We start from the raw sequence: 14005 nt of genomic DNA, 5'->3' as shown, positions 1-14005 counted from the left end.
GAGAGAAAAATAAAGAAAGGAAAAAAGAGGGAGAGAGACAGAGCAAAAGAAAAAAGAGAAAGAAAGAAAGATGGGGAGAGAGAGAGACAGACAGACAGACAGACAGGCAGGGGAGAGACAGAAAGAGAGAGAGAAAGAGACAGGTAAAAGAGAAAGACAGACAGACAGACAGACAGAAAGAGAGAGGGAGAGAGAGAGGGAGAGAGAGAGAGAGGGAGAGAGAGAGAGAGGGAGGGAGACAGACAGAAAGAGAGAGACAGACAGAGAGAGCAAGAGTGAGACAAACAGAGACACAGATGGAGAGAAAGACAGAAAAAGAGTGAGAAAGAAAGAGAGAGCGAGAGAGCAATAACACTGGAGTCTGTTTAAACAAAATGAACAGATCTGTTAGTTCTGGTGAGTTTTCTGTATGCTGCATGGGTGCAGTATGCGGTGTGCAGTAATGCGTCGATCCTCTACCTAAGGATTTATTTCACTAGCACCAGTGCATTTGTTCATATTACTACACAGGGTAATTACACTGGCTTCTCAGTCTCATAGATAAGGTCAAAAGTATGTGCACCCCTGACCATCACACTCCTCTGGGCTTCTTCTCCACACTGATTAGAGCGCCTGTGTACATCCTCCTGAACACTGCTCCAGCATTCACAAAGCAGCTCATGGTGAAGGAGGATGAGGAACTGGAGTGTCCTGCACTGAGCCCTGACCCCAACTCAACACTTACTGGGATGAACTGGAATCTCATCAACATCCCAGCATCAGAGTCTGGTCTCACTGATACTCCTATAGCTGAACGATCACAAACCCACACACACACTCCAACATCTAGTGGGAAACTGCCTCAGGAAGAGCTGGTCAGGGGTGCACAAACTTTTTTTCTTTTTTTTATATATATATATATATATATTAGTCTCTAATACGATTCCGCTTCATACAATCTGTTAAAGTGCACTAGGATGAGAGCTGGACGTCCAGCAGGGTGTAGAGAGTGTGTGTGTGTGTGTGTGTGTGTGTGTGTGTGTGTGTAGTGTGTATTATCGGGTTCTATACACTGCACTTGTAGGAGAATTATTTACAGGAGTCTATTTTGTAAAAGAACAGAAGGCCTATAATCTATAGAACCTGATCCACTTTTCTGACTCGTTGCAATGTGATTGCTTTTTCTTTTCTTTTTTTCCCCCTAACGATCTTTAACAGAAATAACGTGGAGAACGATGACCGCTTCCACGTGTCCACCTTAATGACCGAATACACACAGGAGACATGTTTCAGAGGAAGAGTACAATTATTTATTCTGTCACTTCTCTTAGGAGAAACCTGCGTCTCTTCTCTTTTTAAATATAAACAGAGTGGACACTACACACCTTAATGCTGAGGGGAGAACAAAACCTCCTGGGGACGTGAGGAAGGAGGGAGCGGATACCTGACGTCCGGCGAGAGAGAGAGAGAGGGAGGGAGAGAGAAGGAAGGAAAGAAAGGAATAAAGATGGAGAGAAAGAAAGGAAGGAATAGAGAGAGAGGAAAAACAATGGAGAGGGAACGCGAGAGAGAGAAAGAAAGAAAAGAGAGGGAGGGAGGGAGGGAGAAAGAGAGACGGGAAGAAAGAAAGGGAAAAGAGTGAGGGAGGGACAGAAAGAAAAAAGAGAGGGGGGGCAGACAGAGAGATAGAGAAAGAAAGAAAGGAAAAAAGAGCGAGGGAGATGGAGGAAGAGAAAGAAAGAAAGAGGGGAAAAAGAGAGAGAGAGAAACAGAGGGACAGAGATTAAGAGAGAGAGACAAAGAGAGAGCTTATTTATTCTGTCACACGGAACTCATGGGGACGTAAGGAAGGAGAGAGCGGATACGTGACGTCCGGTGAAGGTCACCTCAGGGTAGATGTAGGACGTTGAAGCTCGTGTAGCGTCCACTCCATATCAGAACAGAAAGAGAAGACCCCAGGTGAAGGACGTGTGCTGACCGTTCCTCTGAGATTTTAAGGAAATCCTTCTCCCACTTACACTTTCTAAATCCTCTGGAGAAAACCTAACACTTTTTTTTCCTCCACCTGGTTTTCCGTCTTCTAAAGAAGTGAAATATTTCTATTTCTATTTCTCTGGACGTAAAGACGAGTGTGAAGGAGAATCCTGTGGTGAAGCTTTTCATGTGAAAGCCCTGACCATGGAAACACGAGGAGATGAGTCTCTTCACTCAGTGGTGTGATGATGTAGCACTGATGCAGCGTTTTACTGAAATCCTCTTTCTCTACATCTAAAGTCTTTTATTGTTTTTTAAAGAAAGAATTCTTTTCAGATTGTTTTGTTCTAGTGTTGTGAAATTTCTGTTTTCTTTTCTAATGTTTTTGTAGTAAAAGTGTTGTGTAATGTCAGACGTCGTCCTGTACAATAAAAGTGGACTTTACATTCAGTGACCTGGCTTTGGATCTGCTTTCTGATTGGCTGTTGTTGATGACATCACAGCCAGAGGGGGGTGTGGGGGTCTGTAACTCTCACTGTAAAGAGGACCGAAAGAGATACGCACACGCTGTGTATTGTTCTTTAAAATTGTAATGTTATTAAATTATTATTGTTGTTATTATTATTATTATTATAGATTAAATAGAATAAAGCTTTTACTGTTAGAAGAAAATAATCCATTTCAGCCTGATCAGACTAACTCAGCTTCATCACACCCATTTGTTGATTATTTTACTATAACATGACACACACACACACACACACACACACACAGAGAGAGCGAACACACTTAGTGAGAATGTTCATGTCTCTATTGTCTGTGTTTCATTAGTATTCCACGAGTGAGACGCGTTACATAACAAACAGCCTCGCCCCCAAAAAACAGGGTTACATAACACCCGCCTCTGAGAGAGAGAGAAAGAGAGAGAGGAGTGATGGATGGAAGAGCGGATAAAAGAGAATGGAGAAGAGAAGGGAAGTAGAGAGAGACGAGAGGAGTGTTGGGAGAAAAGAGAGGGAGAATGGGACGAGGAGAGGGGAGATGGGGTGAGTAAAGATGGATGGATGAGTGGAGTGATCAATGAGAGGAGAGGTAGAGGGGTGGATGAGAGATGAGGAAGGAGAGAGGGGTTGAGGAGAGAACGAGAGGAGAGAGGGAGGGGTGGATGAGATGAGGAAGGAGAGCGGTTGAGGAGAGGAGAGAGGGAGGGGTGGATGAGACATGAGGAAGGAGAGAGGGTTTGAGAGAATGAGAGGAGGGGGAGTTGAGGAGAGAATGGACGGAGGGATGAAAAAGAATGAGTGGAGAAGAGGAATAGACGAGTGGAGGGGTGAAAAGGGAAAGTGGAAAGGTTGATAAGAGAAACAAGAGGAGAGATGGAAGGAAACGATAGTACGGTTGAGAGGATAGATAGAAGGATGGGAGGAGGAAAAGATGAGAGGAGAAATGGCTGGGTGAGAGTAAAGTGTGTGTTCAGATGTGAGATATGGGTAGTGAGGAGCAACAGAGAGAGAGAGAGAAGGATATTATTACACAGCGGGAGGTAAAGGAGTATGGGGAGCGAGGGATTATTACACAGACGACTGAAAAGAAGAAACAAATGATCTACAGCATAACATGGACTCAGAGAGAGAGAGGTATAATGGAGGACAAATGTACATTAAAGGTTTATGGGACATGAGGAGTGTGAGAGGGGTGAAGGACAAAACTCGCCAACTATACATGCACATAACACACACACACACACACACACACAGCAGCTTCTACAGACCATACCCCCCCCACCCCCACATTTCTCTTCCTCCACTGACCTCCATTTTCTGGAGGATCTTGAACTCTGTGGTTGTGTCTCAAATGGCCTCACTGTACACTTCACTATCTAGTGCACTTCATGTGTCCTTTCAAAATGTCCAAAAACTTCCTGCAGGTTAATTTGCATAAATCTGTTCTTTCTGTCTCGTGTTTACTTCAGTGCTGGAACATTCACGTGTACACATGCTATCGCTAACCCCATAGCGTGTGCTGGCACCCGTGAGATTTGTTAAATAAACGTCCGCTAATCTGTTCAGTGCGTCGCTAGGCAAGGTTTGGCTAGCTATAGCTGTCTGACTAGCGTACCCCTGGGTCTGGATGTTTACAAACCAAAACAGACAAAACTAATAATAAGAAAGAGGTAAAAGTGCAATATGTTCATGTGTAGATGCATGAACTACATGCTCCATAAACAGGTTCAAACGTGTGTGTGTGTGTGTGTGTGTGTGTAAATGTCAGGATACTTCCACACACAGAAGGAGTCTCCAGTGTCAGAAAGAGGAAAAGGATGAGGACAGATTTCAGGTGTCTGTGTGGTTTGTCTTATTAATATATCAGGCATAACATTATGACCACCTGCCTAATATTGTCAGCCCCCCCCCTCCCCCTCCTGCTGAAGGAGACACTGTTGAGCTGCTAGGAAGCAGCTTGCTTTATCTATCTATCATATTTTATTATAAAATCTTTAAAAAAAATAATAAAATAAACGAAAGGAGAGGAGGATAGAGTAAGAAATTGCTCTAAAAGAAAGTTTCAGGAATCAAAATACAGACAAAAAGTGTCGATATAATCAAACTTACATCCACTTTTTATATAAAATAATCATTTTGGTCTAAAAAACCCCCCAGAAGTTTAGAAGAAAAGACGTGTCTCGGATAGAAACCTCGCTCAGGAGCAGGTCTGCTGGATCTCTGTAGAAGGTTGCTGGTGGAGGTTTATCCAGTATAACACTCTTCATGCTTTAAATTCATCAGGCGTCATTAAAGCTAATTAAACAAACACCCAAACACGCAAAGACGCGTCATAACCAATGCAAATTTATTCAGTCTCTTAGTTCTATGCAAATGACTCTTCTCAGAAACCTGGGCTTGGTTTTTTTCATTCTTTGAACAGATCACATGGAGTTTCATCCCAGACAGCGAGCCGCACATCACCTGACCGCACCGAGAGGCTTCGAAAGTGCTTCGAAGGCCAAACTAGCCAGCGCTAGGTCCCACACGTACATGTGTCGGGATAAAAGATTTGCATGAACCTCTGCAGAATGTAAATAGTCCTCCAACGCAAATATTTATCTAGACATTGCAGAAAGATGGCCACGCCCTCGCATCGGGGCGCTCACAGCACGACCGGTCCCTTCATCTTCTGCAGCTCAGTGTTAGAGAGACATTTAAGGCAAGCAAAACACACACACACACACACAACGTCCTGCTTTCTCTCCACAGCTTGTCGACAGGAAATGGCAGGTGGAAAACCGGCAGGGAATAAGATCACCTACTGCAGAGAGGCAGAGATCTACCATGGCTCTTGGCCGGGATCAGATCCCCAACACACACACGCACACGTTCCAGAAGCTTCCTCTGTTCAGAAGTGTTCAAAATTTCCATCCTCCATCAACCCTTTTCTAACATGAGCCCCACGACCACTAAAAAAAAAATCTCATTGACCAAGAGCTACAAGACAAAGGGTTTTTTTTTAGAAGAGAGAAAGAAAGAAAGATTTTACTGGAGATGATACGGGCTTCGTTATCTAGAGACGTGGAAATGTACAGTGGGGTAACAGACAGATAGAGAGAGAAAGAAAGAGTGAGACAGACAGATCTACACTACACAGTGGTCAACACCAGGGTGTGGGACACTTTGTGCACTGGCTCTACACTTTTACACTAATTTTCTGTTGCACACAAACAGCTGGAGATGGTCATTAATCTTAACACCATGAGATTTAGTCCCATTGAGACCAAAGACAGTAATCAATGAAAGTTCTGGCAGTGTGAGAAAGCTTTCATTTAAATCTGCTACGATGTGCATCTGAAGGATACCAGTAGTAGAACGGTGTAAGAGTACGCAAAGCTCACCGGTCAGCTACAAATATGGTAGTGTCCACAACATGCAAACCGTACAGTAATATTGTCCAGATTGCACCGAACGATCAGTACTCGCAGGTCCATGGCTAGAGGATACTCTGTGTACTCGGACGCTAGCACGCAGTCTTGTCTAGAATTCTGCCAAGGTTTTACTGGGACCATGGAGGACTAGCGTGAGAAGAAATAATCCTGAGATCTGACCGTGTGAAAGCGGATTTAGTCAAAGGAAGACATATTACAACTCCATCTAGTCGTTAGATACGGTTTTATTTGTTGGGTGGGAGATAAGAGCTTAGCAACAGGGATTTAAAAAAAAATAAATCAGCTTTGGGTGATGTAATGAGAGAGGACGCTACCATTCAGGGATTTAGCTGCCCGAGTGACCCCCAGCCAACATCTGGCCTGAACATGGAGTTAACCAGAACGTGAGACCTCTGCTCAACAAGGCTTAACATTATAATGTTGGAGGGAAGAAGACAAACACTTTGTTGGAATAGCGGATCGTGTTTGGCAGTCGTACTCCACCAGCTGGGAGTAATGAGGGAGCAGGAACCAGACCAAAGTACATTTTATTTTCAGGCTAGAGATCAGGATTGATTATGGTTTATACAAGCAGGAACTAATGAAGGAACCGGAGTACTCAAACTGGTCAAGAAATCCCTCTTAAACCGGACAGCTGTCGTTATTATAATCCTCACAGAGAGAGAGTCACTGATGAAGAGAAACAGACAGAGAAAAAGAGACAGAGTGACTGACGTGAAGAAAGAGAGAGATGAAGAGAGACAAAGACCAAGATGGGGGGGCGCCCATCTTCCAATGATTTCCATAGAATAGGTACGATACACAATATTTTGTTAAACACACTTTATTCGTTTCAACTTGCATAATATGAAATTTTTATTTTATTTATTTATATATATATAAAATATATATATATAAATAATTAAAATCTTTCATCAATTATAGTTATTTCTGGAAAAATAACCTCATCACATAAGAAACTAAATAAAGGATCTCAACATAAGAAATCTATATACAGGTCGCAGTATATACTGTATAGAATCTCTTTTACAAATGCCTTTAGATTCTCTCTTGAAAAAACGCACAGGAAAAACAATAGATAGAAAAATTGTAAATAAATTACAAACGAATGTAAAAATATACATCCAGTTTAAACCAACCATAATGACAAACCTCTGGACCCTTCCCACCAAAAATAAGCTCATCCACCCAAAATGGTGGACAGGAAATGCACTGATGTTGTGATATGAGGAACACGGTATGGACGGTCTGGTTGTTAGAGCTTCAGGAGATCTCTATGGAGAAATCTTGCAAATTTTCCTTGAACATCTTGATCAAGAGTTCGATTGTGGATGGACGGACAGGCTATTAAAAAGTAACAATGCAGAAAGCATCCGTTCTCGTAAGACGTTCCAGGACCTTCGTGTCTAATATGTAAAATGTCTACACCTTGGATGAGAATGAAGAGAACGAAGAGATTCACATTCATAGTTCCAAACTCTGAAGGACACCAAGCTCAGCGATCCTCAGCTACCACTAAAGGTTATAGCTGCCCATGTGCACATTCCCATCGTTCCTTCCTCCCCAAAGCCACATCATTTATCACCAGCCTTTCTGCTACCCTGCTTCCCCATCCTCTCCAGTTCTGCCCTCGTACCTTCACGCACCACTGGTTTCTGTATTCCTACAGGAGCTCAACACCACCACGTTAACAGTCATCTTGCCACTGCCTTTAAACTTGTCCACGGACCCCCCCCCCCTCTACCTCCACCAGCACTGAACCATATTATGGCTTTTAGATATAAAGACACAGCCTTCCTGAACAGCATCACAGCTTTAAAGCATTACCCCATTTGACTTCTCTAAAACTAGACCTGATACCCATAGTGTGCATTGTGTCCTGACTCTTTACTCATAAACCACAGAAAGAAATAAAACAGTGCAAGATTTGTGTCTGCACAAAAAAAACCCCTCCCAAACACCACTTTCCTGAACCTTCCAAAGCATTCGCTCTCTATGATCTCAACCTGAAGCACGAAGCTCTTTCACAGCATGAAAGGAGCTGTACTGGAATAAGCTCATGCTGCTCCACCAGGCTACAGTGAACTATACCTTGGTGAGAAACACCCAGATCAAATTAGCATTCAATGCAAAACATTTGTGCAGCAGGAGGCCGGATATTTCCCATTAGCTTGGGAGAAAGGAAAAGAATTACCCTTGAATATGAACAGAAATCTATGGAGGGGGGAAACATAAATCACAAGTGGTTTTAGTAGTCATAACACCATCTTAACTTTATGTATTAGTAACAACTGGTGGAAAAAAAAAAAATAATTTAAAAAAATTCCCAGAAGACTTAAGCTTTTTCAACATTTAGTTGGCCAATACTACAGGTTGGAAAGCTTGGCTGGAGTACTGCAGGTTGTAGCCCCCCAGACCCTCCATGAAGGAAATTCCACTGCCGCCTCCCATGACACTCATAGCATGGCCTGGTGGTGGTGGGCTAGAGAATGGATCAAAGGTGGCATGTGGATGAGCAGGGCCTGGAAGCTGGGCCTGGAATGGACCAGCATGTGTCAGGTGTGGAGCCTCAGCTTCAAAACAAAGAGGCCCTTGGGAGGCAGGGTAGACAAACTCTTTGGCATTAGGGGAGAGCTGGCTGGAGACTGGACCAGCCAGGGAGTGCATGGAGAGAGACAGGGGCTTGTGCTTCACCAGTCCAGGGGGTGAAATGGAGGGCACTGAGGTGGGGGAACGACTCAGCATCCTCTGCTGAGGTGCACCAACAGTGCCAGATCCACCCACCACACCAGATCCCATACATTTCTTCATCTTGGTGGAGCCAAACTTGGTGGCAGCAAAGCTGGCTGTGGTGAAGGTGATTTGTTGCGGAACAGGACGGGAGCTGGGTTGGGCAGCTGGGTGAGGGTAGGGCATCCCTATACTTGGTGGAGATGGGGAGGAGGTGTTGGAGTGCACAGTGGGATCTGTTGGAGTACTGGAGCCTGCATAGTTGAACAGACCTTGACAGAGCGGTGTGGGTGAATTAGAGAGTGACGGAAGCATGACTGGTGATACTTGGCCACCGATGGGCACAAAGACCTGAGCGTCTGGGTTGAAGCCCAAACTCTTTCCATCTTCCAGTTCCATCTCTCCTTTACAAAGCCCTCCTAAACATTCTGGTTCTTCAGCTTCACCTCCCAAGCCTGGCGGATCCTCCATGTAAAGAACTTTCACTGCCCCTTTCTCGCCAATCTGATAGGACACTTCGTAAGGGTCGATCCAGATGCTGAGTTCTGGAGGGACATTGGCACGAACTTCTTCCATGTCCAACCCACTCCTTCTGGCTGCCAAATCAACCACGGGGTCCCCAGGGACTCCGAGATGAAGGCAGCGGAAAGCAGAACCACGTAATGGAGCCTCTGGGTACCAGTGACCTTCAAAGCGTGACATCAGGATGCGTTCCAGCTCCTCCCCGAATAGGTCTGCTCTTCGCCGTGGTAGCTTGTTGTACAAGTAGGACACTATGAAGTTCAGTGCAACTTTCACCTCTAAATGCATGGCTGAAGAGAGAATTAAAGGGTCCAGAACACAATGCTCACGTCCTGAATCTCTCAGGCCAGAACAGGCCTATGACAGTTACCGCATCTTGTCAGAATTGCACAGGGGGGTAAAAATCCTAGTCAAATCTGGTAGCGTGCAGCTCAAACACTGTTGTTTCAGAGGAGAAGTCCAGATGCGATTGGTCCCAGACAAATTTCTGACCTGCTACACCACAGTGGGCTTACTGAAAGCCTGGACGTCTCAAGACCCACTTTCTCCAATCTGAAAAGGACACAAGAAAAGAAATTACCATTCAGACACCAAACACTGGGGAAAAGATCGAGTGTGCATTTTAGCAGATGCTACGGCTGAGGCGGCAATCTGTGCTCATCTCAAATCCCTCATCTAGTCCTGCTGGCAGCAGCAAGAGTACACAGAAAACAAGCCAGAAAAGTGCAAGACTGAAAAAGGAGACAGAAATGAGTGTCACCTGAAATTATGTAATCTAGATAAATTACACAACTGTTTAAAAAAAATAAATAAATAAAAAAATTCACTGGGGAATGGGTACAATGGTAGGAGCTGGGAGAGTGCATTATTACTGAGGAGGGGATAGAAGAGTTAGCAGTCTAGTAAACAGAGTCTCATCACCAATTAAGACGAAGTTAAACTGAAATTTAACCATAGGCAGAAAGAACTCTCAAGCAACCTGGTCCATAAACAGAACTCATGACTATTTCACCACATTAATAAAGGATTTGAGGATTTGTGTCAAGCTGAACTTCATTTCAAACGAGTTTTATTCGACAAACAGCGCTGAAGCACTAGCAGGTTCTGCACATTCAAATTCAGGAAAACAAAAACCTCAAGACAACTGAGAAAGCAGTATCCCCATTTATAGTCTACCAGCAAACCTCCCACCTCTGAAACTATACATTTGTGTGTTGAGAAAGATGTTTTTTGTTTTTTTAAAAAAAAATGGGACTGAGAATGAATAAGTGTTGCTTTGTTTCTGGACTGCAAAGATGATAAAATTGGAAAAGTAAAGAAAATTAGAAGCTATATGGAAGGTGGAAACTACATTAGGAGCTGGTGAAGAGCGTCCACCAGTTTGGCCGGCTCATCTATTGTTTTGGCAGCTGACCTGTAGTGAGGATTTGTATTTTATTTTGTAAACACGCACTATTAACATACTTTTGTTTGCAGTTAAAAAAAAAAAGAAAGTCAATTCTTTATCCTTTTTAACATTCGCCGGATTTTGTTTTGTATAATCAATACTTGTCGCCTGATCAAGATGGCCGACTCTTGTTGGAACTACGACCCCCAGCACCCCCCGCACGCGCCGTGACGTCATAACCGTGCGTGTCCGCCTCCGCTTGATCAAAACAGACTCGGGTGAATTCTGCAAACCGACAATGCTCTCAGTCGCCTTCAACCGCAGTCTATAAGCTTTAAAATGTTAAATGTCTGGTCATCGTTTATATTAAAGGACGTTTAGGAGTTTTTTTGATACCGCAAATAAGCGACGATAAGGTCATGGAGACTTTGCTCGAGCTAGCAGGCTAATGTCGCAGGTTGATGTGTTCACTAATTGCTTTGGATGCGGTTGTTAATGTTGACGTTCATCGTTCATTGTCTTTTCCCCTCCCAGTTGGATTATTTCATGTTTATTCGACTTGTCCTCGATGTCAACACTTTAAAAGCTCAGAAAATGGCCTGAAATGCGTCTCGACAGTTTAGCTTGTCGAATATAATAAACCTCTAAATGGCAATAATCTGCGTTTCCTTCTGTTAAATCTCCCTGCATTAATTAAGCAGACTGTATCCTGATTAATGTGCATGGTGTCGATCTGTTATGTCTATTGAAAATAAACGAATAAAAGATCTCTTGACTCCAAAACTCAGGTCTTCTATTCAATGTCACTCAATGTCATGCGATGTGAAACTGCCCTGAGAAAATCAAGTGACTACAATGCACACAAACACGACCTCCTAAACACTCACTCACTGCATTTCTCCCTGATTTCCTCCCAAACTTCATCTACAGCAAACTTCACCACAGCAAGCCTTTACCTCCTGCAACCTTGTTTGTTTTGTTTTTTAAATACCACACGTTAGGTTGCACACGTTCCTCTAATTTTGCCACAAATATTAATGCAAAAAAAAAAAAAAAAAGAATGCAAACTGTGTGGGAGGCTTGGAGTGTTATTGACTGTCCATCAGCAGGTGTTTGGTTTACATTAGCTTTGTTTATCCAGCTGGGAGAGAAGAAAAAACACACACACACACACACACACACACACACACACACACACACACACACACACACACACACACACACACACACACACACACACACACACACACACACACACACACACACACACACACACACACACACACACACACACACACACACACACACACACACCCCATTTAAAAAAATATAAGCACAACCAAAACACTAAACGTTTTAGATTTCACTCCATGAGCAGATTATAATCATGATATTTCCACTAAAGAGGTGGATTTCAAATACATGAGATTTTCTAACGAACATAAATTATATCAGGTGTCACACAGGTGCTGAAGGGAAATCCTGTGTGGTCGAAACTTAATTGATAAATCAAAGAAGAAATAAATTAAATAGTAGATTTATATATAAAGAATGCAAGACTACAAAGCGATACAGAGCATGGTAAAGATTAATTCACGTATTATTTCAACACAAAAATGCACAAGCTAACCCTTAATCCTTAATCTAAATAATGTAAGTGATAAAACCCAGGACTCATTTCTGATCAATAAATCGGCTGGGCATTAAATACAAACCTGGAGGAAAAAACCCACTAAAATGGACGACAGAGCTGAATCCATTCATTCAATAATTAAAAGGAAAAACCAGAAATCCAACACACATCAAGGGAACATTCACTCCTTTACAAGACAAAGTTCACAGATGAACGACATAAGCAGTAGATAATAAGGTGACATTCATACATATTCATATATTATAATAATAATAACAGATCTACAGCCTACTTACCGGAGTGACTGCTAGTGTTATTATTATTAGGCTTATTATTCTTCTTGTTATTCCTACATTTCCAGGGAGAGACGAAAATGAACTTAAGCTGATGAGACACGGAGCTTATAAAATTATAAAAGTGCACATGAATAAGTGGTTATAAAGCGCGTCTGAACGCCGCACTCGGCTCTCTATAGCGGCTCACGGAAACTTTACTGTTTGTCAACCTCGCGCATTTATACTGAGCACATTCCCGGGCACGCCCACCTCTGTGACGTCGGCAGGCCGGAACTACTTTTTCCGACCATTTATGGTATCGTGCCACACAACTATTAAATACACAAACACCAGAAACCGTGTGTGTTGTTATTAACACCGATAATAAACAAGGATGCAATTAATTAATCAAGAAAAGTAATCAAAACTTTAATAAAGTATGCATCCATTCTTCTTCTTCTTCTTCTTCTTTTTCCTCTTCTTCTTTTCCCTCTTTCTCTTCTTCTGCTTCCTTTTCTTCTTCTTCTTCTTCTTCTTCTCTCTCTCTCTCTCTCTCTCTCTCTCTCTCTCTCTTCTTCTTCTTCTTCTTCTTCTTCTCTCTCTCTCTCTTCTTCTTCTTCTTCTTCTTCTTCTTCTCTCTCTCTCTCTTCTTCTTCTTCTCTCTCTCTCTCTCTCTTCTGCTTCTTCTTCTTCTCTCTCTCTCTCTCTCTCTCTCTCTCTTCTTCTTCTTCTTCTTCTTCTCCTTCTTCTTCTTATTTTGTTGACTGTCTGTCTGTCTATCAATCTATCTATCTTTTTACTATGTATATTTGTTTTTGTTTTTTTAGTAAGTGAGGGATGGGAAGGAAAAACAAAAAAGGTGAAATAAAAAAAAAATTAAAAAATGACAACAATAATTAAAAAATATTGAAGATCAAAGCGATCTTGAGTGTTTATGTGTATATTAATAATTGTAAATTGTGAATGAAAAGATATGTACTTCAAGTGAAATTTGATCGTTAAATTAAGACTGATAAATGTATTTTCTTTAAATACATATTTTATTAAATAAGCTCCATAAGAAGATACATTCAAACCATATATAATATTATATTATATTATATTATATTATATTATATTATATTATATTATATTATATTATATTATATTATATTATATTATATTATATTATACAGTGGACAGTCGCTCCTACTTTCTGTGGCGAGCTGATATTTTCTGATTTCTGTGTTAGAGGCTGTACTGTGGTGGGCAAAGCTAAAAATATGAGCTGTGATAGCAACAGAACTTCTATTGGACAATAAAAAGGACGAGTCAGCTTTAATTGGACAAGTGCGAGCACTCAGGCTGGAGAGTAATAGCCTGCCTGGAGAAATGCACTGTGGGTAGTGTAGTGTGTGTGTGTGTGTGCTGGTCATCTAAACAACAGGCTCTTAAGCGTTTTGCAGCTGTGTGTGTGTGTGTGTGTGTGTAGAGACAGTTAATATTTTTATTAGGCTTCTCATATGTAAGCGTACACTAATATACTTATTATTATTATTGCAATAGTAATTATGGGCCTTTTATACACG

General features: G+C 42.1%; 1 protein-coding gene across 1 annotated transcript; it reads right to left on the bottom strand.

Moving 5' to 3' along the window:
• Window positions 1-8163: 8163 nt before the first annotated feature.
• On the bottom strand, window positions 8164-12682 carry LOC131362903 (protein Tob2). Its single transcript, XM_058405236.1, has 2 exons — window positions 12459-12682; window positions 8164-9694 (listed from the first exon to the last, which is right to left on the bottom strand). The coding sequence occupies exon 2, from the start codon at window positions 9428-9430 to the stop codon at window positions 8243-8245; it is 1188 nt and encodes a 395-aa protein (XP_058261219.1). The 5' UTR covers window positions 9431-9694; window positions 12459-12682; the 3' UTR covers window positions 8164-8242.
• Window positions 12683-14005: the final 1323 nt, after the last annotated feature.

The sequence above is a fragment of the Hemibagrus wyckioides genome, linkage group LG12, assembly GCF_019097595.1.
Source record: "Hemibagrus wyckioides isolate EC202008001 linkage group LG12, SWU_Hwy_1.0, whole genome shotgun sequence".
Classification (NCBI taxonomy): domain Eukaryota; kingdom Metazoa; phylum Chordata; class Actinopteri; order Siluriformes; family Bagridae; genus Hemibagrus; species Hemibagrus wyckioides.
The sequence above is the reverse complement of the archived record's forward strand: the minus strand, read 5'-3'. Positions and strand labels throughout refer to the sequence as shown.

Coding starts and splice junctions, on each gene's coding strand:
- LOC131362903 (XM_058405236.1), bottom strand. CDS start 9,430: ATGCATTTAGAGGTGAAAGTTGCACTGAACTTCATAGTGTCCTACTTG.